Below are 26,607 nucleotides of genomic sequence, written 5' to 3' on the forward strand. Positions count from 1 at the left end.
ACATAGGAGTTACAGATCAGTTGTGCTAAATGCTGTGCTATGCGGTCTTATTTTTAGCTAGGTGTCCTACCTTTGGGGGGAAAGTGTGGGGTTCAGAAAATAGTTTTTGATATTAGCGTGGGCTTTGTTCTCTTAAACAAAAATGGTTTGGGCTGTTAAATAATGATCATGACAAATAAACTTGCTTTTGGCATAAAGATTTTCCTGAGTTTCTTTCCGTTTTCTTTTACCATCCATTGATAAACATTTTGCAAACGAAGCAATGAAGCTTGCTGGCAGGGCAGTCAGCCCCAGAGTTCAATGGGGTGGGGAAGTTTTTTCAATAGCCATGGATCTCCCTCTCCTCTATCAAATTTAATAAATTATAACTGTGTGTTGGAGAGAATGGGGTTATTGTTTAAATTTGGTTTCTATTTTGTGTTCTATTTCCTTGTTGCAATCTTTGGGCTAAGGCAGAGCTTTCCAAACTTTTCCTGATGGTGACATGCTTTTCTGGCATGCATCATTTCACAACACAGGAATTCCGTTTTACTTGCAAATTTGGGGTTAAACTAACCCCTTTCCAATCCCTGGGGGGAACGTGGGGAGCGTTCACGCGACAGACCTATATACTGCAGCCGACACACCTGTAACGACAGTGTTTGGAAAGCTCTGGGCTAAGGACAATACTCAAATTTTAATTAGTAATAACAATTTTACGGCCATCTAGCTTGGAGGGGCCATCCCTGCCTGTCGTGGGAGCGCGCGTCTCATAGCGTTAACCACTAGGCGCATCTATTCTGAATCTTCCAATCTGCGGGACGGATGCATCCCGCAGCTGAGCCGGCACCAAAAGCGAAACCGGTTTGGAGGCACATCATCTCCTCCTCCTGCTCCGCCCCGTCGGGGAAGTTGCGAAAGCGGCCGCGGGGACAGGAAAGGGAAGGCGGCGAGGCTCGAGAGAGCGAGCCAGGCGCGCGATGGCGGAGGTCGCTGCTGTTGGCGCCGTTGGCGCGTCTCCGTCCTCCCCGTCGGAAGAAGACTCGGTGCCGCTGGTGGCGCTCAACTACTCGGTGCGCCGCCGCCTGGGGCTGTTCCTCAACCCGCGCGCCCCGGTGGCCTCCGACTGGACGGCGCTGGCCGAGGAGCTGGGCTACGACTACCTGGAGATCAAGCACTTCGAAGGCAAGGCCGACCCCACCGAGAGCCTCTTGGCCGACTGGCAGAAGCGCTGCCCCGGCGGCGCCACCGTGGGCCGCCTCCTGGGGCTGTTGCGCCACCTCGGGCGCCGAGACGTCTTGGCCGACCTGGGGACCAGCATCGGTGAGCAAACAGGGCCCGGGGACGCCCCTAATTCTCGCCCTCCCCTCGTCCCGTCGATGCCCCCTCCGCCCCAGTCCAAGGGGGGACACCTCTCTCTCCCCGCGCCCTCTTTTACGCACGGCCTCTCCAAAATGAGCGCCCTCTTTTACGCACGACCTCTCTTTTCTGTTGCGCCCCAATACCCAGTTCCCAACAGAGGCGGCTTTGCGCCCATCCTCGGAGCCGCCGGGGCGTCGCCGGTTGGATTTCTGCCTGTAAGGGAGCAGTTTCCCGGAGAGAGAGAGGAAATGGCCACTGATATTCTTCCTCCCTCTTCCTAACGTCTTGGTTTTGTTTCCTTCTTGACGCTTCCTCGTTGTTTAGCACTCCTGTTTGAAGCTGTTTTGGTTCCGGGTGTGTGACTGCAATGCTGTTGCTTTTGTTTGTTTGCTTTAACATAAAAACATTTCATAGGATCATAGAATTATAGGGTTGGAAGGGGCACCGAGGGTCATCTAGTCCAACCCCCTGGAGTGCAGGAATCCAAACTATTGACAGATGGCCATTCAGCCCAGGGGTGTCAAACTCAAATTCATCGGGGGCCACATCAGCAGCCAGCAGCGGCTACACGGGCCACATGACAAGGTCTGGCAGGCTGGATTCGGCCCGCGGGCCTTGTGTTTGACACCCGTGCTCAAGATCATTTACAGACCAAACCTGTGAATATTTTGAAAAAGCCTACTCATTTCAAGCAGCTTAGGTGTACCCAGCCGCGTAGGATCAAATTCCAAAGCTGCAGTTCAAAACACAGTAAGAGCTTCCCTGAACTTAGTGTGACCCCCGAGTCAACATGTACCATGTACGCCACCTTGAGCTCCTTAGAAAAAGGGTGGGGTGTGTGTGTAAAAGATAAATAAGCACAACACATGCTTAAGCTTCCATTAGTGATCATGAGCACTCAGAACTGCAAATACTTTTTACTAGCTGAGGCTCCATAGGACAAGGGGTCCAAGCAGGTGGGGCTTGTGAGCCAACTTCTTGCCTTTGAACATCTCCCTCATCTTTGCAATAAAGCCCTGGAATCAAACTCCTAGTGTTTAATCAGAATAAACGCCCCTGTATTCAGCAGGTAAGTAAGCACGAATCTGAAAGCGAATCCTCGTGAAATCAATAGGTATTTTCAAGTGTGCACATAACACAGAGCTGAATTTGATTTCCTTACTCCTCTTCCTTTTAAAATGTTTATAAGGAGGTAAAATTGTAAGCTTCCAGGCAGAGCTGCGTCTTGTTCAAAATCTCAGGTGCGTGAAGTGCTGTTGCCATGACTATGATCCGCATTTTTGGCAAAAACCCTTATTGGGACCGACCCCAACGTTGCCCAAATGCGATATTTTTTCGGGGGGGGGCGGGTTTCCCTCATACACCCACACTGCTTCCTTTGCATTTTACACATTGACAGTTATTATTTCTCTCTGAAGGCGCCGGGGGGGGGGGGCTGAGGTAAGCGCGCCATTCCTGTCAGCCCTGGAGAGCGTGTGCGCATGCGTGGGTGAAGGGAAAAAGCCGTTGGCCACGCTAAGTCAGGCTGGCGTGAGGGAAGAGGAGGAGGCGGCGGCGGCTATTTACCTTTCCATGGCTCGCACCGTGTAACTAACGAGCGGCCTCCCCAGCAGAGCGCAGAACTGCTTCGGAGTGCAGCCGCCCAGGCGCTCCCCGCTTCCTCCGGCCGGGAGCACCGCCGCCACAGACACCGGCGGGCATTGCTCCCGAGTCGCCTCCGAGCCCTTGCCGCCGCAACTGCCCTCCCTGAGGTCAGTCACCGTGACTCCTGAATTGTGACTCCTTTTCTGTCTTCCCCACCACCCCGGAAGAAAAGGTTGTTGCGCGCGCGCCAGGGACGGAGAAGGGGCTTGTCTTGAGCAGCCACAGCCGCCCGCCTCACTTTTGACCCCCAAGCCTGGCTGTGAGTCGCAAAAACCATCGGGCGCGCTATGCCGGCTGCCTAGATAGCTCGCCCTCGTTGAATTGATCTCTTGCCTCACATATTCTCAACAAGCCACCATCCTTTTACTTGTTGATCCTCTCCCGCCCCCGGCCTTTTTTTATTATTATTATTAAATTTACTTTGTTTTTAAGTGGGTTTGGCTGGCCCTTTAAATAGCCCCTCTTAAAAGGGAGGGAGAGTGACGCTTGGGTTCTTTCTGCGCATGCGTCTAGCCCATTTGGGGGAAGAAAAAATAAAGGCTGGGATTCAAAGCAGAAGCCACGTGGCTGCCGTCGGCGTGACACTGCCTTCAGTTTAATGCCTGCGACGTGGCTAGACATGGTTATCTTGTGAAGGCCGGCGGCGGGTACACGGGCCACATGACGAGGTCTGGCGGGCCGGATTCGGCCCGCCGGCCTTGTGTTTGACACCCGTGCTCTAGCCCATGTTTCCTGTGTTTGTGGTTTAGCACTGAGCAGAGGAGGCTGTTGTGCGTACAGGCCCCGAACTGCAGTTTGGTGTAGTGGTTAAGAGCAGTAGTCTCGTAATCTGGTGAACCGGGTTCGCGTCTCCACTCCTCCACATGCAGCTGCTGGGTGACCTTGGGCTAGTCACACTTGTCTGAAGTTTCTCAGCCCCACTCACCTCACAGAGTGTTTGTTGTGGGGGAGGAAGGGAAAGGAGAATGTTAGCCGCTTTGAGACTCCTTCAGGTAGTGATAAAGCAGGATATCAAATCCAAACTCCTCCTCCTCCTCCTCTTCTTCTTCTTCTTCTTCTTCTTCTTCTTCTTCTTCTTCTAGAAACAGGCCTTATTATTATTATTATTATTATTGTCCTATGACTCTTTGCAGAAGAAGATTGCAAGAAGTACCTGCGGAGGAAACAGCAGGAGGCGGCGGAGAAGCCCGTTCAGGTCCCGGCGGTGGACAGCAGCATCGCACGGTCGTCGGAACTGCAGGGCATCACTACGCGAGATGACCCCCTTGGTAAAAGAAAAGGAAAAGACCATAAGATTATTTGATTCGGAAAAGATGGTCTGGGTAGAGAGAGAACAGTGTTTATGCAGCCACTGAAAGGAAGAGGACATGAGATAACTTTCCCACCTTTTGTGGCTAGGGTTGATGGGCGCCTAATTTTCTAGCAGGGCTCCTGAACCTTTAACGGTTTTGCAGCACAGGCAGAAATTAAACAGGTAAAGCTCCCGGCCTCGCACAGATTGCACCTCTTTGAAGCGCACCTGTTGAATTTGCTTGCTGTGCAGCTGTTCAAAAGCACCAGGTAAAACCCCAGAGTCTGTCAAGACTGGCCCGTATGGGCAGGGGTACCTTTACCTTTACCTTTTAAAATGCCGTATATGACGTCTCATATGAAACGTAACTGACCTGCAGAAAAGACTTTATAACCTGAAAAAGAGACTGATGTGCATACTTTTGCAAACGGAGAAAATCTTTAATAAAAATTATTTTAAAAAGAAAGAAAGAAAAGCACCAGGTAAAATGAGCACAATCTATCACACTCTTTAAAAAATATATATCATGGTAGCTAATGATTATTATTGGGAAATTAATAACACTCTTGAAAAAAGAAAGAATTAAAATGCTGCATTGTGGGAAACCAGTGTAACCCTTGAGCACAGCAACACGACGATAAACGTGCAGCTAAACTAAGAGGGAAGACATGTGCAAGCAAGTTTTTCTTTGACCTCGGTGTTACCGCCCATGGAGGCGCCTGCATAGCTCATTGGCCTGTCTAGAATTCTTCCTGGAGGAGGGTGCTCTGTGTTAAATGGATTTTGAGCTACATGTACCGTATTTTTCGCTCTATATGACGCACCTGACGATAAGACTCACCTAGTTTGGGAGGGAGGAAACAAGGGGGGGAAATTCTGAATCTCAGAAGCCAGAACAGCAAGAGGGATTTGCCTTCTGGGATAGCCTCTTGCTGTTCTGGCTTCTGGGATAGCCGCTGAAGCCTCTCCCGGGCAGCGGGAAGAAGGCTCCCCCTGCCCAGAAGAGGCTGCGTGCGGGTAAGCTGCCCTCTGTACCTTCCCCCATCTCCTGCAAGAACCGAGCGTTCTTTAAAGGGAGCGCAGTTCTTGGGGGCTTTTCTGGGAGGTGGGGGAAGGGACAGAGTCGCGCGCTCTGTCCCTTCCCCCAAGAGCCACGCAAAGCCTCCGCAGGACAGCGGGGACCCTTTGTCCCGCTGCCCTACGGAGGCTTCGTGGGGGCTATCCAAAAGCCAGAATAGCTAGAGCGCTGCGCAGCACTCCCTCTAGCTGTTCTAGCTTCGTGCAAAGCCTCCGCAGAGCACGGGGAGCCTTCATCCCCGTGTCCTGCGGAGGCTTCTGGGACAGCCCGCGAAGCCTCCGGAGGGCAGTGGGATGAAGGAGAAGGAAAACAAGAAGAAAAATATTCTGCATCTCAGAAGCCAGAACAGCAAGAGGGATCGCTGCGCAGTGAAAGCAGCAATCCCTCTTGCTGTTCTGGCTTCTGGGATAGCTGCGCAGCCTGCATTCGCTCCATAAGACGCACACACATTTCCCCTTACTTTTTAGGAGGGAAAAAGTGCGTCTTATAGAGCAAAAAATACGGTGATTGCCAAGCATCTGTTACAACCAGGATAGTTTACATCTGGTTTGCAAGCAGCTACTTTCCTGCTCTCCTGTGGCGAGCGGTTACATCCTCCAGGTGACTAGCAGGGAAGGTATACAGCAATTTTCTTTTAGGTCTGAAAACGTTTCACACCTCTATGTGAGCTGGGGGACGGTAATTTTTGAGAACATGTGTGCAAGGCTAGCTCAGACAGGTAACACTTCCCCGCTCCCTCCATTCGCGCCAGTGTGGTATAGTGGTTAGTGCATTGGTCTAGGATCCGAGAGACCAGGGTTCGAATCCCCACTCTGCCATGAAATTCTCTGGGTGGCCTTGAGCCAGTCTCTGCTTCTCAGCCTCACCTACCTCACAGGGTTGTTGTGGGGTTTAAATGAGGAGGGGGTGGTCCATATTTGCTACCTTGAGAAACAGGGGCCATATTAATGCAATGAAGGCCTAAATCAGGGATGTCCAACAGGTCGATCACGATCTACTGGTAGTTCCCCACGAGGCTTTGTTAGATCGCAGTCGATCTCTGGCTCCCTTTCCTCCTGCCCCACCCATTAGCCCCCCCCAAAAGGAACTCCCCCCAAAATGGGGCTTTCCTCTTTCCTAAAAAAAAGCTCCACAATTATTTTGAGCTGAACCCCCCAAAAAGGGGGCAGATCACTGCCAGTTTTTAATTCTGAAAGTACCGTAATTTTTGCTCTATAAGACTCACTTTTTCCCTCCTAAAAAGTAAGGGGAAATGTGTGTGCGTCTTATGGAGCGAATGCAGGCCGCGCAGCTATCACAATCCAGAACAGCAAGAAGGATTGCTGCTTTCACTGCGCAGCAATCCCTCTTGCTGTTCTGGCTTTTGAGATTCAGAATATTTTTTTTCTTGTTTTCCTCCTCCAAAAACTAGGCGCGTCTTGTGGTCTGGTGTGTCTTATACAGTGAAAAACACGGTAGATAGCAGTCTCTTGAGAGTTGGCATAAATGAATGCATAATCTCATCTAGTGTTTTCGTTGTTGTTTTAATTCAGGACAAACGGTAGAGATGTTTGATGCCTTCATCTGTTACTGCCCGAACGACCTTCACTTTGTGCAAGAGATGATCCAAGAGCTGGAACAGACAGAGCACAAGCTGAAGCTCTGCGTGTTCGACCGGGATGTCCTCCCCGGAACGTGCGTCTGGACCATCACCAGCGAACTTATAGAGACGCGGTGAGTTGGGGAATATGCATCCGGGGGGGCAGCAATGGAAATATCCACCATGCTTCCCACAGCTCTCTTGGCTTGTTCCCAGTTACCGTATTTTCCGCTCTATACGACACACACATTTCCCCTCCAAAAATTAAGGGGAAATGTGTGTGCGTCCTATGGAGTGAATGCAGGCTTCTTGGCTTCAGCGATAGAAACGCGAAGCCTCCGAAGCGCAGAGGGAGCGCTCCCTCCGTGCTCTGGAGGCTTCGCGTTGCTTTCGCTGAAGCCGGGAGAGTCTTGCACTCCCAGCTTCATCAAAAGGAACCGGAAGCCTGCGGAGCGCAGCGGGAACTCGCGCGCACCGACCCCTCTCGCTCTCCAGGCTTCCAAGGTAGCCGCCTGAAGCCTCCAGAGCGCAACGTGAAGTCCCACTGCGCTCTGGAGGCTTTGGGTGAACGCACCTTGAAGGCACCTTGTTTTAGAGGGGGAGAACAAGGAAAAAGAATTCTCCCCCTCTCTGCGCAGCACCTCTTCAGCAAAGCGGCAGGAGAAATGGAAGGGGCTCCATTTCTCCTGTTGCTTCGCTGAAGGGGTGCTGCGCAGAGAGGGGGAGATTTTTTTTTTCTTGTTCTCCCCCTCTAAAAGAAGGTGCGTCCTATGGTCGGTTGCGTCCTATAGAGCAAAAAATACGGTAAGTTCTACTCAGGAGTAGACTCTTAATTTATAATGAGCTTAAGAAAATGTTCAAATGCTCTTTCCCTAAAAAAAAAACCTGAAGCCTTCCTGCTAGGAATTATAGGTCACGAAATCCCCCCAAAGTTCAGGAGAGTCTTTATGTATGTGTACAGTTGCTGCCAGGATTCTAATCGCCAAAGGCTGGAAGAGGATATCCCATCTAAATCAGACTGACAAAATAAAATAAGAGAGTACGTCGAACTGGCGAGACTATCAGCAAGGTTACGAGACGTCACTGATGAAAAATTTATCAGAGTGGGACATACGTAAAAGAACATTGTCAAAAATATTAATCTGTTGCCAGGTTTTGATTGAACTTCTGTGTGCAAACAGGGTAATTTTATAAAACTAAATTTATAGTAAGTTAAATCACATGGAGGAAACAAAGTTAGAGTGCGTATTTAAGGAATTTAATCCGGGAACACAATGGAAAGATGTTAAATTTAATTACAAATGGATGAAAAAGCAAGAATCAGTTAAGGAATGAATGTTTATTTTTGTTTTTCTGTTTTGTTTTCAACATCTATTGAACATTTCTGTTATAAAGTTTTTAACCAATAAAGCATAAAAAACCAAGAGTAGACAGCGAAATCAATAGAAGTAGTCATGTCCATGGATTTCAGTGGATCTGCTCTAACAGTGGATTCAGCCTTCTGCACCCAAACATCCCCCCCTTAAATAAAATTACTTAAAAGAATGCAACTCCCAATACAACTGCCTGTTCAATTCATTCTGAAACAACTGAGACCTTACAAAACTTGCCGTGTTTTTCCAGTAACCTGTTGGAACAGTGATCAACAATCAGCTGGTTAATACCTTTATTCCAGTATATTTTCTTTTAATTGTTGAATGATTCTGTGTACATTGCGGCAGCCTTTGGCTATGTGCAATAAAACTGGCTGACTAGTCTAAGCAATCTAGAATAACTAGGAACTAGTGAACAAGCCTGGTAGGGACGCGGGTGGCGCTGTGGGTTAAACCACAGAGCCTAGGACTTGCCGATCACAAGGTCGGCGGTTCGAATCCCCGCGACGGTCCAACCTAGCTCCTGCCAACCTAGCAGTTCGAAAGCACGTCAAAGTGCAAGTAGATAAATAGGTACTGCTCCAGCGGGAAGGTAAATGGCGTTTCTGTGCGCTGCTCTGGTTCGCCAGAAGCGGCTTAGTCATGCTGGCCACATGACCCGGAAGCTGTATGCCGGCTCCCTCTGCCAATAAAGCGAGATGAGCGCCGCAACCCCAGAGTCGTCCACGACTGGACCTAATGGTCAGGGGTCCCTTTACTAGTGAACAAGCCTAGTTTTTAGAAGAAGAAGAAGAAGAGTTTGGATTTGATATCCCGCCTTTCACTCCCTTTAAGGAGTCTCAAAGCGGCTGACATTCTCCTTTCCCTTCCTCCCCCACAACAAACACTCTGTGAGGTGAGTGGGGCTGAGAGACTTCAGAGAAGTGTGACTGGCCCAAGGTCACCCAGCAGCTGCATGTGGAGGAGCAGAGACGCGAACCCGGTTCACCAGATTACAAGACTACCGCTCTTAACCACTACACCACACTGGCTCTCAATACATTAAAAATGTATTGCATTCCTTTCTATTATTTTAAGGCTGGGGGAAAATGGCTGTAATATTTACTTGCTTTAGGAACTTTTATGCTGCCCATCAACATTTCCTTTATTCATTCATTCATTCATTCATTTATAATTGAATTTATAGCCCACCTTTTCCTCCAAGGAGCTCAAAGTGGTTTACATGTTTCTCTTCCTCAGTTAATCCCCACAAGTAGCAGGCAGAGAGAATCTATTGCTGTGAGTTAGGTTAGGCTGAGGGGCAGTGAGTAGCCCAAAGTTACCCAGTATACTTCATGACAGAGTGGGGATTCGAACCATGGTCTCCCAGGTCCTAGACTGACACTGTAACCACTACACCACACTGGCTGCCAAGGGCATTTTCACAATGTATTTTTATTATATCTACTTGTTTCTAAAGTTTGATTTTTACTGCTGTTTTAAATAATATTTTGTGCTATTTTATGTGAATCACCTAGAGTTTTCATTTCTTTTTGATCAAGTGGTCTATAAGTTTTGTTGAATAAAAAGAAATAAAACACTACCCCTCAAAAAACTACAAAGCAAAAATAGCAGTGATAAAAACGGAATTAGCAGCATAAAACAGCCCAGAAAAAACTGAGAGTTAAATCGGTACTGAAAAGGCTGTAATTTAATTGATTTTATCATTGGAGCATAAGAAACTGGTCTATCCAGTCCAGCATCCTATTCTCATAGCGGCCAACTGGATGCTTGTTATTTATTTATTTTGTTTATGAATTGCTTCCAGTGAAGCATCCCAAAGCAATTTAGGATATAAATTAAGTAAAACAGTTACATTAAAAACAAAAACAAAACCCACCTGCATGTGTCATATATAAAATAAAACCCACCTGCATATGTCATATATAAAATAAATGGTAAGGCTGTTGTCATGCTGCAGTTCACATGGCTGCCTGTTGGTGGCTGTAGCAACTCCAGCATGACAACAAAACGGCAGGTAGGCAAGTCAGCCAGAGGTGCGGGTGGAACATAAAACCAATGAAATCCGAAAGAAATACCAAGTGGAATGAAGATCTCCTTTTAGAAGTCTTCCTATGGCAAGCTCACAAGCAGGACCTGAGCACAACAGCACTCCCACACACACCTGCAATTTGCGGCAATTGATTCCTTACTGTATGCCATTCCCAGGCGCCACCTGGATATCGGGAGAATGTGGTCCGTGCATTTTTAAATAAATGAATGGTCTTCAAAGCCCAGTGATGTTTAAGATAGAGACAGCCAGAGGGAGCAGCTTTTCCTAAGACTGTGTAACAGTAAGCCGGAGATTTGGGATCCTTATCTACCTTTGCATATGGTCACAGAGAAGAAGAGGAGGAGAGGCTGACAAATACTTTACAGTCCGTATTCGTATAGTCAGGCTCTGCTTTGCAGTTTGGGTCGGATGCAGTTTTGGGGCTAGGTTAAGATGTTTCTTGCCACTTTAAAGTATTGGGACTAGGCGGATACAGAAAGGGAAGGCATATATGTGGGGACTTAAGATGTGCATATGGTGGGGAGGAAATGGAGTGCCTTGTGGCCTTTGACCCACACATCTTCCAGGCTCCCCGTTACCCACTAGGCCAGAGGCCCTTAATCTTTTTTCTCTGGGCCACACTTTCGGAATAAAAGTTTGCTGAGACTGCACCGAATATTTTATCTATAAGAAATACACTGGGAAACAAAAAGAAGCAACTAGCAAGGCTTGATTTAAAACATACAACACAACCGCTTTATAATGTAATCACGGGACATCCAGGAAGTACAGTGGTACCTCGGGTTACATACGCTTTCAGGTTACATACGCTTCAGGTTACACACTCCGCTAACCCAGAAATAGTGCTTCAGGTTAAGAACTTTGCTTCAGGATAAGAACTGAAATCGTGCTCTGGCGGCGCGGCAGCAGCGGGAGGCCCCGTTAGCTAAAGTGGTGCTTCAGGTTAAGAATAGTTTCAGGTTAAGAACAGACCTCCGGAACGAATTAAGTACTTAACCCGAGGTACCACTGTATAAAACAACGCAGCTACAGACGAACAGGAGTCATTCTCAAAATAGAATATTGATTGTCCTTCAATCTTCCCGCCATTCTTGCCATTCTCTCCTTTGAGGACCACTGCACTAGGCCATATCTAGAGCTCCAAAAACACCCCATTCCCTGTTGTTCAGAACACTTCCAGGTGCCTAGGCTCCATCTTCCCCGTTGTCCGCTCACTTTTCACAAACGTGTTTTCTCTATTCTGTTTTTTTTAAAACTTCAGGTGCCGGAAAATGGTGGTAGTGATTTCGGATGACTACCTCGATAGCGAAGCCTGCGACTTCCAGACCAAGTTTGCCCTCAGCCTCTCCCCAGGTAAACACCTGCATGGCCTACCTGATCCATATTGTTGCTACTTATTTGTTAAATTTATTATCCGCTTCCTGTGAGGCACCCTGGAGCCTGTGTGTGTGTGTATACGGGGGGATGGAGTAAAGGTAAAGGGACCCCTAACCATTAGGTCCAGTCGTGACCGACTCTGGGGTTGCGACGCTCATCTCGCTTTATTTGCCGAGGGAGTTGGCGTACAGCTTCCGGGTCATGTGGCTAGCATGACTAAGCCGCTTCTGGAGAACCAGAGCAGCGCACGGAAACGCCGTTTACCTTCCCGCCGGAGCGGTACCTATTTATCTACTTGCACTTTGATGTGCTTTCGAACTGCTAGGTTGGCAGGAGCAGGGACCGAGCAACGGGAGCTCACCCCGTCGTGGGGATTCGAACCGCCGACCTTCTGATCGGCAAGTTCTAAGCTCTGTGGTTTAACCCACAGCACCACCCGCGTCCCTTATGGGGGGATGGAGAGGAAGGGGTAAAAGGGAAATTCTCAGAAAAAGGTTTTCTGAGAAATTTTGACTCGGCTCTGACGCAGAGCCTCGTTGGAGCTCAGAAAGGAAAGTGGGGGCAGCTGTTTCCTGCCTCTCTGTGAAAGAGCGAGGAAGAAGGTCCTCAGGCCATCTCTTGTTATGTCACATTCCCATGTTGGCTTCCTCTTTCAGGAGCTCGCCTCAAGCGCCTCATTCCAGTTAAGTGCAAAAGCATGAAGAAGGAGTTCCCCAGCATCCTCAGGTTCATCACGGTTTGCGACTACACCAACCCCTGCACCAAGAAATGGTTCTGGATGCGGCTGGCCAAGTCCCTGTTGCTCCCATGATGCAAAGCCGTGAGGCTGAGTGTCTTGCGTCGTGACTTGAACTGCGTCTTGAGGAAGGGAAGTTTGGGGGGGGGGCGGCTAAGTCTTTCTTAGCCTTTGCCGACTTGTGCTAAACTCTTGCCTCACCGAGTCTCCGAAAGAACCCCTTGCCTCAGAAGCCAGTCTGTTTTAAAAACGAGGGCTAGAAAGTACTGAGAACTGCAGCTGCTCCTGAGGTTTTGGGTCGACGTTTCCTGATTTCAGCTGATTTCCTCCTTGCAAAACAGGGGAATTGAGAAAGAATGGACACGGGCGGGAGAAAGCTTTCAACAGCTGCGGCGCACCAAATGGCGGTGATCTGCAAAGTGTCTCTCTTTCTGACAACTCAACAGCAACCTTTTTTTTTTACTAGCACAAACCAACAAATGTACTAACGCCCCCTTCCCCAGTATCCTGTTTCTGACAAGCCTGAGTTCCTAGTGCCTTAAAAAATAGAGATGGATCACTGGTCTCCCAAGATCCACAACTTAAACCTTCTATTGTACAGAAGGATAACCAGATTCCGCAACTCTCACTGCCTGCCATTTGCCATGGGGTGGAGAATTATTTTAAGTGTATGTGGTGGGCATTCCTAAGGAGGGGTTTAAGTTTGAGGTGGGCATTCCTGAAGGATCTTAGGCAGCTGCCAAGGTGTGTTTGATTCTGCCCTCACCCCAACTGCATGCCTAGAATTGGACCAAGAGCCTGCCAATCCAATCCAGAGCCAGTGTGGTGTAGTGGTTAAGAGCGGTAGACTCCTAATCTGGGGAACCGGGTTCGCTTCCCCGCTCCTCCACATGCAGCTGCTGGGTGACCTTGGGCCAGTCACACTTCTCTGAAGTCTCTCAGCCCCACACACCTCACAGAGTGTTTGTTGTGGGGGAGGAAGGGAAAGGAGAATGTTAGCCGCTTTGAGACTCCTTCGGGTAGTGATAAAGCGGGATATCAAATCCAAACTCCTCCTCTTCTTTAATCAAAGCACTGCCTGAATCTGGGTGCCACAGCACTTCTCAACATTTTATAATGGGAAGTGGGTTGAAACTGTGGCCTCTGTTTTCTTTCAAGCTTTCTGCTTCCTCAAGCACTTTTAAAAGCACGTTGGGATTTTCTGCTCTTTGGGTCCATTGAGTTTCCCAAGAATCTGCCTGCCTGCGAAGCTGTGGATAGAAAGGAACCCCTACAATTCAAACACTATGTTTGCACTGCAATATGTTTGCAATGGTCATTTGCATTCTTTGCATGTTGTTGTTTAGTCATTTAGTCGTGCCTGACTCTTCGTGACCCCATGGACCAGAGCACGCCAGGCACTCCTGTCTTCCACTGCCTCCCGCAGTTTGGTCAAACTCATGCTGGTAACCTCGAAAACACTATCCAACCATCTCGTCCTCTGTCGCCCCCTTCTCCTTGTGCCCTCCATCTTTGCATAGCAGGCCTTAATTTGATTCTTTGCATAGCAGGCCTTAATTTGAGGAATTGCCATCTGACGGTGCTAATTCAGTCCACGTCTTAAAAGCGACGTGACCTGATTTCACAGTCCCTGACCGATGTGGACTGTAATGCACTTATCAGTCAGATTGCTCACTTATCTGAACTTTGCAATGTGGTTTCAGTTTTTTAAAAAATGCATTTTCTTTTAAAGGAGGTGGGGAGCTGCATGGAAAAGCGTTAACATGCATAATTTGGAGGGAAGTGCAAAATGTGTATTTTGTGAGGAATGCATACAGCCAAAATGCAAGCCCATAGGACAGGCCAGATGTAGGACGGTGCATGTGAAATTGGCACAGACCTAGAACTGGCTCATCCATCCATAATTTGTTCCTTCCGCCCCCATCCATGTTTGCAGTCTGGACCACTCTGTGCCACAGCTTAAGAATTCCTTGCCAGAATTCTGAAAAGTAAGTTGCAATTGCTTCCATTGTACACATGGGGGTGTTGAGACTTTAAGGAAGCAACCCCCCCCCCCGAATGAGTCCATAGCAGAAGTGAGACCTTTAGGTCTTCTCTAGATCCATTAATCTACCAGCAGTGGTGAGGATCTTCTTCCCCCATAGGCCAAGTAGGGGGTGGGATGAATGCTACATATATTGCATACTCCTTAGTGCTTCATTGGTAGATGGTACAGTCAATCAGCCCTGAGTGCTCACTGGAAGGACAGATCCTGAAGCTGAGGCTAAAATACTTTGGCCACCTCATGAGAAGAGAAGACTCCCTGGAAAAGACCCTGATGCTGGGAAAGATGGAGGGCACAAGGAGAAGGGGACAACAGAGGACGAGATGGTTGGACAGTGTTCTCGAAGCTATGGACATGAGTTTGACCGAGCTGCAGGAGGCGGTGGAGGACAGGGGTGCCTGGCGTGTTCTGGTCCATGGGGTCACGAAGAGTCAGACATTACTAAACAACAACAACAGTCAATCACGATTAACGGCACACCATGGTTTGGTGTTACGTCTTGGCTCTCAAGCTGCTTCTCCATGCTTCACCCACATACTCTGCTTAATTAGTGAATTCCTGGTTTGCAACAAACCATAATTCGCCATTGCATCTGAACCAGCAAACTATGGCTTGTGCTTGTTCTGCAAAACTAACGCTCAAGCAATGGTTTGCAGGGGAAGCACAAGCCATAGTTTATGGAATCATAGAGTTGAAAGGAAGCAAGAGGGTCATCGGTCCAACCCCCTGTAATGCAGGAATCTCAACTGAAGCATCCCTGATGGATGACCATCCAGGTTTGCTGCAAGCCAGGAAGTAACTGACAACTGGATCTTGCGAGGGGAGGAATGTGTGTACGAGCGCTGAGTTGAGGACCAGGGGTTAGCCAGTCTTCTACTATTATAAAAGCACAAAAAGAGATCTCATAGATGTGTCCCATGCTGTGCCAAACATTTCCATGAGTTGTAGCCCAGATAGCAATATTGACAATAGCTCGAAAGGAATAAGGGCATTTTCAGAGAAGATAGATTGTGGATATTACAAGGAAAACAAGTGGATTGTACAACAAAAAGGCACATTCTGGAATGCTGCTGTTCAGGATTGCTCTGTTTCTTCTCCCTCTGTCCCAACAACCAGCATTTTGTTGTGATGGAATATGCTTAGCCCCCATCAGGCCTTTTGTTTTTAAGGGTAGTCCTCTCTTTGGTACTTCTGCAAACTTTGGGGTCCCCACAAGCCTGCCTTCCTTGTGCGCGCAATGCCATTTTGACACACATGCTTAGGCAGACATGGGCTGAGCATCACCAACAGAGGGAACGATTCTCTCCAAATAATGTGGTAAGTCAAAATAAAAGTGCCTTAGTTTCGTTGGGGCAAATTGAGTTAGAGAACAGTTCTGCTGCATTTCCTAGTTGACGTGTCTCGAGTTTGCATCTGGGAGGCTGTCCTCGGGGGACAAGAGGAGAGCCAGTGTGGTGTAGTGGTTAAGAGCAATAGACTCGTAATCTGGGGAACCGGGTTCGCTTCCCCGCTCCTCCACATGCAGCTGCTGGGTGACCTTGGGCCAGTCACACTTCTCTGAAGTCTCTCAGCCTCACTCACCTCACAGAGTGTTTGTTGTGGGGGAGGAAGGGAAAGGAGAATGTTAGCCGCTTTGAGACTTCTTCGGGTAGTGATAAAGCGGGATATCAAATCCACTCTTCTCTTCAATGATCAGAGTTCATTGAGGCTCTTTTTTATTAAAAAAAAATCCTGATTGATCTACCTCTCCTTGCGTGTGTTTACACAGGCTGGATTTGGCAGCGTATTTTAACCGCACCCTGTTGCTCATCATTTCCAGTTCAACTCAGCCCACTGCGTGCTTGCTTTCAATTTTTTTGAACTCCACTCAACCCTGCCACCCTGAAAATGTTTTCCCTGTGACCTCCGGAAATGAAAGACGGGGAGGAATGGGTGCTCGGTTAATCCTTGGATTTTTCTCTGGGTGTGCATTCCGTATCCATCTGTGTACAGAGACATGTCCAAGGATGGGGAAATATAATGTGCCCAAACAGAATAATTATAAGCCATGATAGCTGAATGCAACTTCCACAGAGAGGGGCACTGTACCTCTGCTTACCAAATACTGTGGGAAACAAGAAGAGTTGTGGCCCTGGAGTTGCTTGTGGTATTCAGGCTCTTTGTGGTTTTGCTAATAATAATAATAATAATAATAATAATAATAATAATAATAATAATAATATACCCCTGCCCATCTGGCTGGATTTCCCCAGCCACTCAGGGCATCTCCCAACAGAATATTAAAAACATGATAAAACATCAAACATTAAAAACTTCTCTAAACAGGGCTGCTTTCAGATGTCTTCTAAAATTCAGATACAGTGGATGCTCGCGTTGCGTATGTGATCTGTGCGGGATGCATGTTTGCAACCAGCAGCATTCGCAACCTGCAGCAGTGTGTCTACGCACCTGCGGGTTGCAACTCGGTGCTTCTGCACATGCACAAAGCGCGATTTAGCACTTCTGCACACGTGCAACCACCCAAACCTGGAAGTAACCCGTTCTGGTACTTCTGGGTTTCGGCGGGTCTGTAAGCCGAAAAAACACAACCTGAAGCATCTGTAACCCGAGGTATGACTATAGTTGTTTATTTCCTTGACATCTGATGGGAGGGCATTCCACAGGGCAGGTGCCACTACCAGGAAGGCCCTCTGCCTGTTTCCCTGTAGCTTCACTTCTCACAGCGAGGGAACCGCCAGGAGGCCCTTGGAACTGGACCTCAGTGTCCAGCTCCGCCACTGGTATACATTCCAGGGAAAGGTGAATCTTAAGATAAACGCAAGCTCTTTACAAAATGGCGCTTCTCAGCATTCCGAGGAAGTGGGCTGCAGCGCAATTATTCCACTGCTGAATTTCTGAATGTTGAGGCACTTTCTTGTATATTTACCTTTGTGCATACATTTAAATAATCCAGCCCCGGGGTTGACCTATCGTTGGCAGAGTGCTGCCTTTGAGGAATTCAGGTTCAAATGTAGGTCTAGGGTGGCCCTGGGCAAGCTGCTTGCTCTTGTGTTTATCTCGGCTTAAACCAACTACACAGGTTTGCGATGTGAGGACCCAGCACTATTCTGAGCTCTTTTAAGATAAAAGATGGATGTACGGTGGTACCTCGGGTTAAGTACTTAATTTGTTCCAGAGGTCTGTTCTTAACCTGAAACTGTTCTTAACCTGAAGCACCACTTTAGCTATTGGGGCCTTCCCCTGCCACCACGCAATTTCTGTTCTCATCCTGAAGCAAAGTTCTTAACCCGAGGTACTATTTCTGGGTTAGCAGAGTCTGTAACCTGAAGCGTATGTAAACTTGAAGCGTATGTAACCCGAGGTACCACTGTAAATGTATTTTTAACATTAAGGTCAAGGAGAATGCTTTGTATTAAAACCTTGGTTTAGCCACTTTGAAAACATTGGTAATAAACTGGTTTGGTTTAGTTGTTTGCCTTTGGGGGGGGGGACTGCTTGTGATTTAGAAAATGCTTACTAGCAATTGTAAAGATGGGTACAGAGTTGCACATACTTTATAGCAGCCCTTGGTAGCCATATTTTTTGGGAAAAACAATGGCTCATGCTGGCTGCTGCTGATGGGAGTTGTAATCCAGACCATCTAGAGGACACAGAAATGAAAAACCACTGTTTGAACCAGAAGCCAGCGTGGCTGTTTTAAAATGGGCAAGTGCGAAAAGATGAAATTTTTTTGGGATTCAATATATAATGAGTTGAAGAAACTCCTTAAGTATACATTCCTGGAAAAGCCGGAGGCTCTGATACTAGGGATAATAGGGGAGGAAGTAAAAAAGGAGGATCTTAAATTATTTCAATACGCTACAGCAGCAGCCAGGATTCTAGCAGCCCAAAAATGGAAATCGCAGGAGACTCCAACGGTAATGGAAGGGCAGGTTAAACTTTTTGAATATACAGAATTAGCTAAAATGACTTACAGAATTCGAAACCAAAAAGGGACAAAGTTTGAAGAAGAATGGGGTAAATTTATTGCTTACATAAGAATTAACTGTGGAAGTCTAAAAACTGTAGCAGGCTTAACATAAATCCTGTGATGTGTATTGTGGGGAATGAGAATCTGCAAGAGAAGATGTACATCAAGAAAACCGAAGTTGGGAAGGAGGGAAGTCTGGGCGTAAATCTACGCAGTGTAAATAAGATGATATAAATGATGATTGTAAAAGAGAGTTTTATTTGTTTTTGTTAATAAATTTAATAAAAAGCATTTAAAAAATAAAATGGGCAAGGTAAGTCTCCGTACTGAGCAATCTAGCTGCAACATTCAACAGCCTCAACTGTTTCTAGTAAAGGGCAGCCCCGTATATAATTCAATGCAGTAGCCCAAACAAGAGGTTACCAAAACATGTCCTCAAAAAGAACACACTAGAGTTGGAAACGGTTCGGGAAAGCGCAATCGGAATGATAAAGGGAATGCAGCGTTTCCCTGGTAAGAAAAGGTTGCAGCATTTGGGATTTCTTAGTTTAGAGCAGGGTTTCCCAAACTTGGGTCTCCAGCTGTTTTGGGACTACAATTCCCATTATCCCTGATCACTGGTCCAGTTATCTAGAGATGATGGGAATTGTAGCCCCAAAACAGCTGGAGACCAAAGTTTGGGAAACCCTGGTTTAGAGTGAAGTTTATTAACTAGGACTTGCCAATCAGAAGGTCGGCGGTTCAAATCCCTGCGACGGGGTGAGATTCCTGTTGCTCAGTCCCTGCTCCTGCCAACCTAGCAGTTTGAAAGCACATCAAAGTGCAAGTAGATAAATAGGTACCGCTCTGGCGGGAAAGAAAACGGCGTTTCCGTGCGCTGCTCTGGTTTGCCAGAAGCGGCTTAGTCATGCTGGCCACATGACCTGGAAGCTGTACGCCGGCTCCCTCGGCCAATAAAGCGAGATGAGCGCCGCAACCCCAGAGTCGGCCACAACTGGACCTAATGGTCAGGGGTCCCTTTACCTTAAGTTTATAAAATTATGTATGCTACGGGGAAAATGGATGCAAAAATGTTTTCCTCCCTTTTGGGGACTCGTGGACACCCAGTGAAGTGGAATACTGGGAGATTTAGGATGGATATTATAAAGTACTTGATTCACTAAGAACTTTGCTCCTACAGGAGGCAGTGTTGGCTCACAGCTTGGATGGTTTCAAAAGAAGTGGACACCTCCACAGAGGATAAGGCTATCTCTGGCTACTAGTAATGATGGCTATGTTCTGTTTCCACCGTTAATAATAATAATACTAATAAACTTTTATTTATACCCTGCCCTCCCCAGCCAAGACCGGGCTCAGGGCGGCTAACTCCAAATATAAAAACAATTTATTGAAATACAGCTTAAAAAACAAGATTAAAATATAACATTAAAATGCAGCCTCATTTCAGTGGAAACTCAATCAAAAACTTTTTGGGGGGTGAAAACGTCAAGTCTTCACCAAGGCTAACTATCCAGACTGGTCCTACATGGGCCAGAAAAAAGCCAGGGAAGTCCCCAAATAAAAGTTCCATCACAGGAGGAGAAAGGAAAAAAGAAAGGGGGGGAGGGAATCAAATTGATTGCAAGCCAAAGGTCAGGCGGACCAACTCTGTCTAGCAGGCCCTGCGGAAAGAAATCAGATCCTGCAGGGCCCTGGTCTCATGAGACAAAGCGTTCCACCAGGCCGGAGCCAGTGTTGAAAAGGCCCTGGCTCTGGTTGAGGCTAATCTAACTTCCTTAGGGTCCAGGACCTCTAGGGTAGGGGTCTGCAACCTTTAAGACAAAAAGAGCCACTTGGACCCGTTTCCGAAGGAAAAAAAAACTGGGAGCCGCAAAACTCGTCATTATAAAAATAACTTTTTTGTCACTTTTTAAAAATTATTTCTTTGTTTGACCCCTCAGAATTACTCCTCCTCATAGAAATAAATCTTAAATTAACAAGTTACCTTTGTGTGTGTGTGTGTGTGTGTGTGTGTGTGTGTGTGTTCTTCACTCCCCTTCAAAACAGTGTCCAGCGTACATGCCCTCTTTCAATGCAGTGACCAGGGTACATGCCCCTTACAATGTAGCGGGCAGGCGGGCGGGAAGGTGACGTCGGGACGGTGCATGACTAACGCACGCACCGCCCCCATGCGACGTCACAGCCAGTACAGCGCCCGCCACAGTGGGGAGTGTCGGGACGCATAATGCGCCTCCTCCCCTCGCTAGTATCCGCCCCGGAGCAGCGGCAAAGGTGTAAAAGAGCCACATGCGGCTCCGGAGCTGCGGGTTGCTGACCCCTGATCTAGGGTGTTGCTATTTATGGACCTTAAGGTCCTCCGTGGGGCATACCAGGAGAGGCGGTCCCGTAGGTATGAGGGAATGAGACAGAATGCTTCTGAAACCACCTTTGGCTAGGAATAACAGGTGGAGAGAGTGGCTCTTGTGTTCGAATCCTGACGCATGTGGCTTCCCACAGGCATCTGACTGGCCACAGGATGCTTGGACTAGATAGCCCACTGGCCTGGTCTTGCAGGGCTGTTCTTATAACAAGCTTAACATTTTGTCATATAGCAAATGTTGGCCGATCTCTTATTACACGGGCCTTAATCATTTGGCTGTTTCGTCTTGCTTCTCTTGGGGTAAAGCCAGGCCCAGTTGGGTGTAGCCTGCATGCTCATACAACATGCTCAGAAAGGCATAAACGTTGACTACAATAGCCGAGAGGTACGCATTCTTGGATATATCAGGAGCAGCCTCGACCTTATTGGAGGACGAGATCCCTTTCTTCCTAATATAGTCATTCGTTTTGAAACCTCAGCTGCTGTGAAACTCTTCCATAACTATCCAGAGGTTGGTTCCATCCTCAGCCTGGGGGAGTAAGTTTTGCACCCAGCCCTGAAAGGGGGCTGCAGTGTGAGGATGGAGGGGGAAAAATAAATTCAGTTTGCGTTTAAAGGCAAACTGACTTAATGTGTGCTTTCCAAAACAACATGCAAAGAGAAAGACAGCCATCTTTTGAGATTTATCCAAAATTTAGCAATGCAATTCTCTGGCTGAGCAGTGTGTAGAAAAATGTGTATGCTATAGTATAAAGCATGCATAGAATGCAGGTATTAGTAGCAATATACAAAAATACATTATAGCATATAGATGGAAACGGCTATGTATAGTGAATACTTATCTACTTTTAAAAATTTTCACCTATGATTCTTTTCTTTTACGTCTTTATTTTTTCTTTGTTTTTTTCTGATATCTTTCATTTCACTCCTTTATTGTGAATAGCATTTTACAGAGGTATAAATAACTGTAAATATGTATTTGCTTTTTCTTTTGTATTTTCTTTTGTTGTAAATATGTATGTTTTCTAATTCGTACTTAATAAAAATTAAAAAATATATACAAAAAATACAAAAATACATTATAGGAGGGGAAGTTGCAGAATTGAATATATTAGGCAAACTTGCATGTTAGGAGAAATGTGAAGTTAAAGGGTGAGGAATTTTCAGGCAGTTTTTAAAAAAATGAATAAATCACAAAGTAGTAGTAGTAGTATCAGACCAATCACTGACCCATAACGGCGCTAGATATGATTTAAAAGCCAAAACAACGATTTCCCAAAGCTATTTTAATCAGGGGCAGGGAGAAGCCTGTAGTTCTCCCAATGCTGTTAGACTGTGACTTCTATCAGCCCCTTCCACCGTGACCACTGGTCAGGAATGATGGGTGTTGTAGCCCAGCAACATCCTTAGGCCCAGAGGGTCTCCTCTCCTGTTGCAGACCAAAACATCTGGGACAGAAACGGGGCTAAAGTGAGAAGCTGCCATCTTTTATTATACGATAAAGGCTTTTGGAGGGGGAAATAAGGCACTAGGGCCATGCAGTCAGAATTCCCTTGTTGCCATTAATGAAATACAGTGGTACCTCGGGTTACAGACGCTTCAGGTTACAGGCACTTCAGGTTACAGACTCTGCTAACCCAGAAATAGTACCTCAGGTTAAGAACTTTGCTTCAGGATGAGAACAGAAATCGCATGGCGGCAGCAGCAGGAGGCCCCATTAGCTAAAGTGGTACCTCAGGTTAAGAACAGTTTCAGGTTAAGAACGGACCTCCAGGACGAATTAAGTTCTTAACCAGAGGTACCACTGTACACGTTCTACAGTCTCCATCCTACCGCTCAGGCACAACTTTGTTTCGTTTTTCTGGCAATGCTCCCAAATTTAATTATTGGCCTTTATTTCCTGCTTCTCTCCTGCATACCGGGTTTCTCTCTCTCTCCCTCCCTCCCCCCTCCCCCCATGTGTTCGATTCTGATCCTTCCTCGGTTTTTCTATACACAGAAATGCACCTATTTTTAGCAGCCGTCACTCAGCTCAGTGACATTGTCCTTGGCCTTTAAGCAACAGCCACATCATAAGGAGGGGAGGGGGGGGGAGAAAGCTTTTTGCAGTGTGCAAATTTGCTGAGAAGGCACTAAGAGAGGAGACCCTCCAACCAACCCCTATGAATTGATGAGATGAAAGCGAGATCGCTACTCCCGTGGGGAAGGCTGAAGATCAGCCAGAGGTCAAGGAGAAGCTTGGGTTTTGTTTTTTTTTTGCTAATCTCTCAGGGATGTTGTCCCACCATCCAGAAAATAGTCTCCTTTATTTAGATCCGGAGAGTTGGGGGCCTACAATATGACCTTCCAGGTGCAGCTGGAATTGCAAGCACCGCCATCGCTGACCATTGGTGATGCTGGCTGGGGCTAATGGGAGTTTGGGGGGGGGCACAGGTTAGCCACCTGGATTTAGGTTTCCAAGCTCCCCTAGCTTCAGAGTTGTCAGCCTGTGGCTTAAAAATATCTGGGCTGTGGACAGAACCAATGGAGAAGTCAGGACAGAGACTCCTTTCTCTTTGGCACTGTTGGGAGCAACCCAGCAACAAACCACAGAATAAGCGAAGCAAACTCTTTATTAGAAGAAACAGGATCTCTACACAGGTGTGCCAGGTCTAATGAGCACAGCAACTCTTCTTGGTAGATCGTGCCCCATGAAGACGTTGTAGAGACTGAAGGTCCCTAACTTTCCTAAGCCTCCTTGTCTTGTGAGTCTTTTCCAAGCAATCTGAGACTATGCCTGCCTTTGCTCCTACTACTTCATACCTCTCCTGGTCCTGCGAAATGAGGAGGGAAGGGATTTTGTTGCAGCAGGTGGGGGAGACACCCTTGCTTCTTCTGCCGCCTGAATCATCTCTGCCTCTTGGCCTTCCTCCTCTCCTGCTTCCGATTCTGAACTTCTCTCTACCACAGACTCTCTCCGCTCACTAAGGCCCGTTACCTCTTCATCTTCTGGCACCACCTCCTCCCAGTCTGCTCTCGATGACCTCTCATTGTCCCACCACCACTCCCTGGGCTCTGAGCCTTCTTCCCTTGGGGGTTCACCAATTGCCTCCTACCATTCCTCTGTGTCCAGCTAGTCCATGACAGCTGCCACACGCACACGCATGCACACACACACACACACACACTTGGGTCCCTCCAGCTCAGTATTTTTGGCATCCTGGGAACTGAATGGAACATTCTGCCTACAAACAGATGCTCTACCACCAAACAGTGGCAACCAGGAGATCACACAGTTGGTTAGAGTATGGTGCTGACAATACCAAGGTTGCAGGTTCGATCCCTGCATGGGACAGCTGCATTTTCCTGCCTGGAAAGGGGTTGGACTAGAAGATGATCCTTAGGATCCCTTCCTATTCTCAAATTCTATGCTTCTATAGGTACAAGAAGTGCCAGGGTTGCAATTGGCACCAGACCTTTACTCAGGCATGGACATTGGCAGAGTTGCTGCCGCTGCTGCTCTCTTCCTTGAAAATAAAAAAGTGCCAACGTTCAGGATAAAAGCACACACTAATAAAATACAGTCTTCATTCATAACAGCCGGTGTGCATTATGCATTTGGGGGCTGTGGGGTTACGTGGTGTTAGGAAAGGCCTGCGAGAAATGAATGGGGAAATAACCTGGCAGGCTAACAGAGCAGTCGGCCTGAAGGGCTCGGCATTACAGAGAATAATTGGTGCAGGAAAGCTCCTTGGCAGAGATTATGTTCAGCGTTGGCTCCCGTTTTGGAAGCCTTGCCCTGCGAGCCGATGGCTGAGCAAAACCCCATCGAGAGTCAAAGGGGAACTCAAAGACTCTGCTCCGAACACTGAGGTGGGGCTTTATAGAGTGTGTTTTACTGTTTCATTAAGCACAGAGCGGGGTGGGAAGCAAAACAAAAAAACCCCAGAGTCCACCAGCTCCTTGCAGGATTCATTGGGCTGCGAATGGAGATGGAGCCCTCTTGTTTAACAAGCCTGTAAATGTCCTCTTCAATGGAAACCAGGAGGCCCAGCGACAAGGTCAGGCGTCCCGCTTGCCAAAAGCCGCTTGCTCTTTTTGTGTGAGCGGAATAACAGGGCAGGCATTGTTCACTGGGGAAAGAGTGGCTGCCACAGCCAGCGCCTTAAGCCCACAAACTGAAGGTTGCTAAGTTCAAATCCTGAGCGTGTTCCAGAAACTTTAAGGGTTATCCGAGGAGGGAAAATACCATCTAGAGTAGCTTCTTCTTCTTCATGTGGTCAGTGATCCTAGGAGCATGGGGCACAGGGGAGAAGAGCAATCTGGTCCTGTTCACTTGCACGCTCAAGGCATGGAGACTGATGAGCACACAAGCAGTGTCTCAGAATAATGCGCCCTGGAAAATGGTACCAGCCACTGCTTCATATTTTACTTAGTAGTTCTATTGGGGCAGTTGCCTCATGTGACGAGGTGGGGACCCTTCAGGCCTTCATTGCTGGACTACAATTCCCATCATCTCTGGTCACCAACAACGCTGATGGCGGTGGCGTCTGGGAGAGCCACAGGCTCCCCCATCACTGCTCTTGGTGATGGATGATACATTATAAAACAAACATTAAACATATCGGCGTGCGAGCAAAATACAAACAATTCAAAATAGCCCTGTCAGCCGACGAGTAAAAGGCAAACAAGCATATCAACACAGCACATAAAAAAACTGAAACCCTTAAGTGCAAACTAAACCCCCAAATGCAAAGCAAAACCAATCGCTGTATGAGGCAGATGTGTGTTCACAAAGCACAGTGTGCCCAGGGCTTTCAAGTGCAACATCGCCCTACAAATGCTGCAAACACATCACACGTTTCGGTGTAGTACTCACACATGCACACAACTTGCAAGAACCGCTCTGCTGCGTTGGCATTTCTCAAACCGTTTCACCTTCCAGTTCTGGAAACTGGCCCAAAGGATAAAATTGTGGACAATCCAGCACATTTCCGGTTGGGAAGCAAGCGGAACTAGCATGCCACACACAAACAATCATGCAAGCAGATTAAGTAACGTGAGTGCCAGGGTGCGACTACACATACATATGGTGGTTTCTTTCCACTTCTCCTTTTCCACACTGAAGGTTCTTGAATCCGAGGTCTGCTATTTATTTTATTATGGTGAATTGCACCTGTCCTCTAGAATTCAGGGTCCCATGTTATCTCCCCATTTTTATCCTCAATAAAATATGGTGAGGCAACTTATTTCTGTAGGTGTCTTCTCACAGTGGATTGCCGTTCCGATCTCCCCCAGATAACCTATTTATTCAGCATTTTTCCTGATTTGTTTCCACCAAGAGACAGTTCAGCTATGTCCGGTGGGTTGTTGTTTTTAGCATTTGTCCTGATTTGTTCGCAGGAAGGTTATGTGACAACGAGCCTTCATCTGGATTTGTCTGTAGGCTGTTTTACACGTCTTGCTGTTTTCCACCCGCCCTACACTTTTCAATGCATTTCCCTGTTATTTTCCAAACCTCAAAATGTTGTTGGTTTTTAAAAATCTGCTGTGCTAGGATGAAAGAGAGAGCTTTAACTACGCATACCTAAAATTCAGATACGTGCTCAACTCCCTCCTGAAAAATGCAGTCTGGAGGCCCCCAAAGACTCTCCGACTACCTGAAGGTGAATCCAACTATTTCTATAACTAATAGAGAGAGGAAAAAACATTTGAGACTGAGGGAAACAGGGAGAAAGAACCAAGAAAACAGTATTTGCTTTCCAGCCAGTGATAACTCAAAA

General features: G+C 47.3%; 2 protein-coding genes across 2 annotated transcripts in view; one reads left to right on the forward strand and one right to left on the reverse strand.

The window, feature by feature from the left end:
• XIRP1 (xin actin binding repeat containing 1) overlaps positions 1-26,607 on the reverse strand; it is a 291,979-nt gene that overhangs the window by 54,000 nt on the left and 211,372 nt on the right. The gene's annotated exons all lie outside the window — the stretch shown is intronic.
• On the forward strand, positions 803-13,100 carry MYD88 (MYD88 innate immune signal transduction adaptor). The gene is made up of 5 exons (XM_053410167.1): positions 803-1,302; positions 4,119-4,253; positions 6,887-7,067; positions 11,621-11,712; positions 12,393-13,100. Exons 1-5 carry the CDS (start codon positions 960-962, stop codon positions 12,545-12,547), a joined length of 906 nt encoding a protein of 301 aa, XP_053266142.1. The 5' UTR covers positions 803-959; the 3' UTR covers positions 12,548-13,100.

The sequence above is a fragment of the Podarcis raffonei genome, chromosome 12, assembly GCF_027172205.1.
Source record: "Podarcis raffonei isolate rPodRaf1 chromosome 12, rPodRaf1.pri, whole genome shotgun sequence".
In the NCBI taxonomy this organism is placed as follows: Eukaryota; Metazoa; Chordata; class Lepidosauria; order Squamata; family Lacertidae; genus Podarcis; species Podarcis raffonei.

Coding starts and splice junctions, on each gene's coding strand:
- MYD88 (XM_053410167.1), top strand. CDS start 960: ATGGCGGAGGTCGCTGCTGTTGGCGCCGTTGGCGCGTCTCCGTCCTCC. Junction 1,303..4,118: donor CGACCTGGGGACCAGCATCG/GTGAGCAAACAG, acceptor GACTCTTTGCAG/AAGAAGATTGCAAGAAGTAC. Junction 7,068..11,620: donor AGCGAACTTATAGAGACGCG/GTGAGTTGGGGA, acceptor TTAAAACTTCAG/GTGCCGGAAAATGGTGGTAG.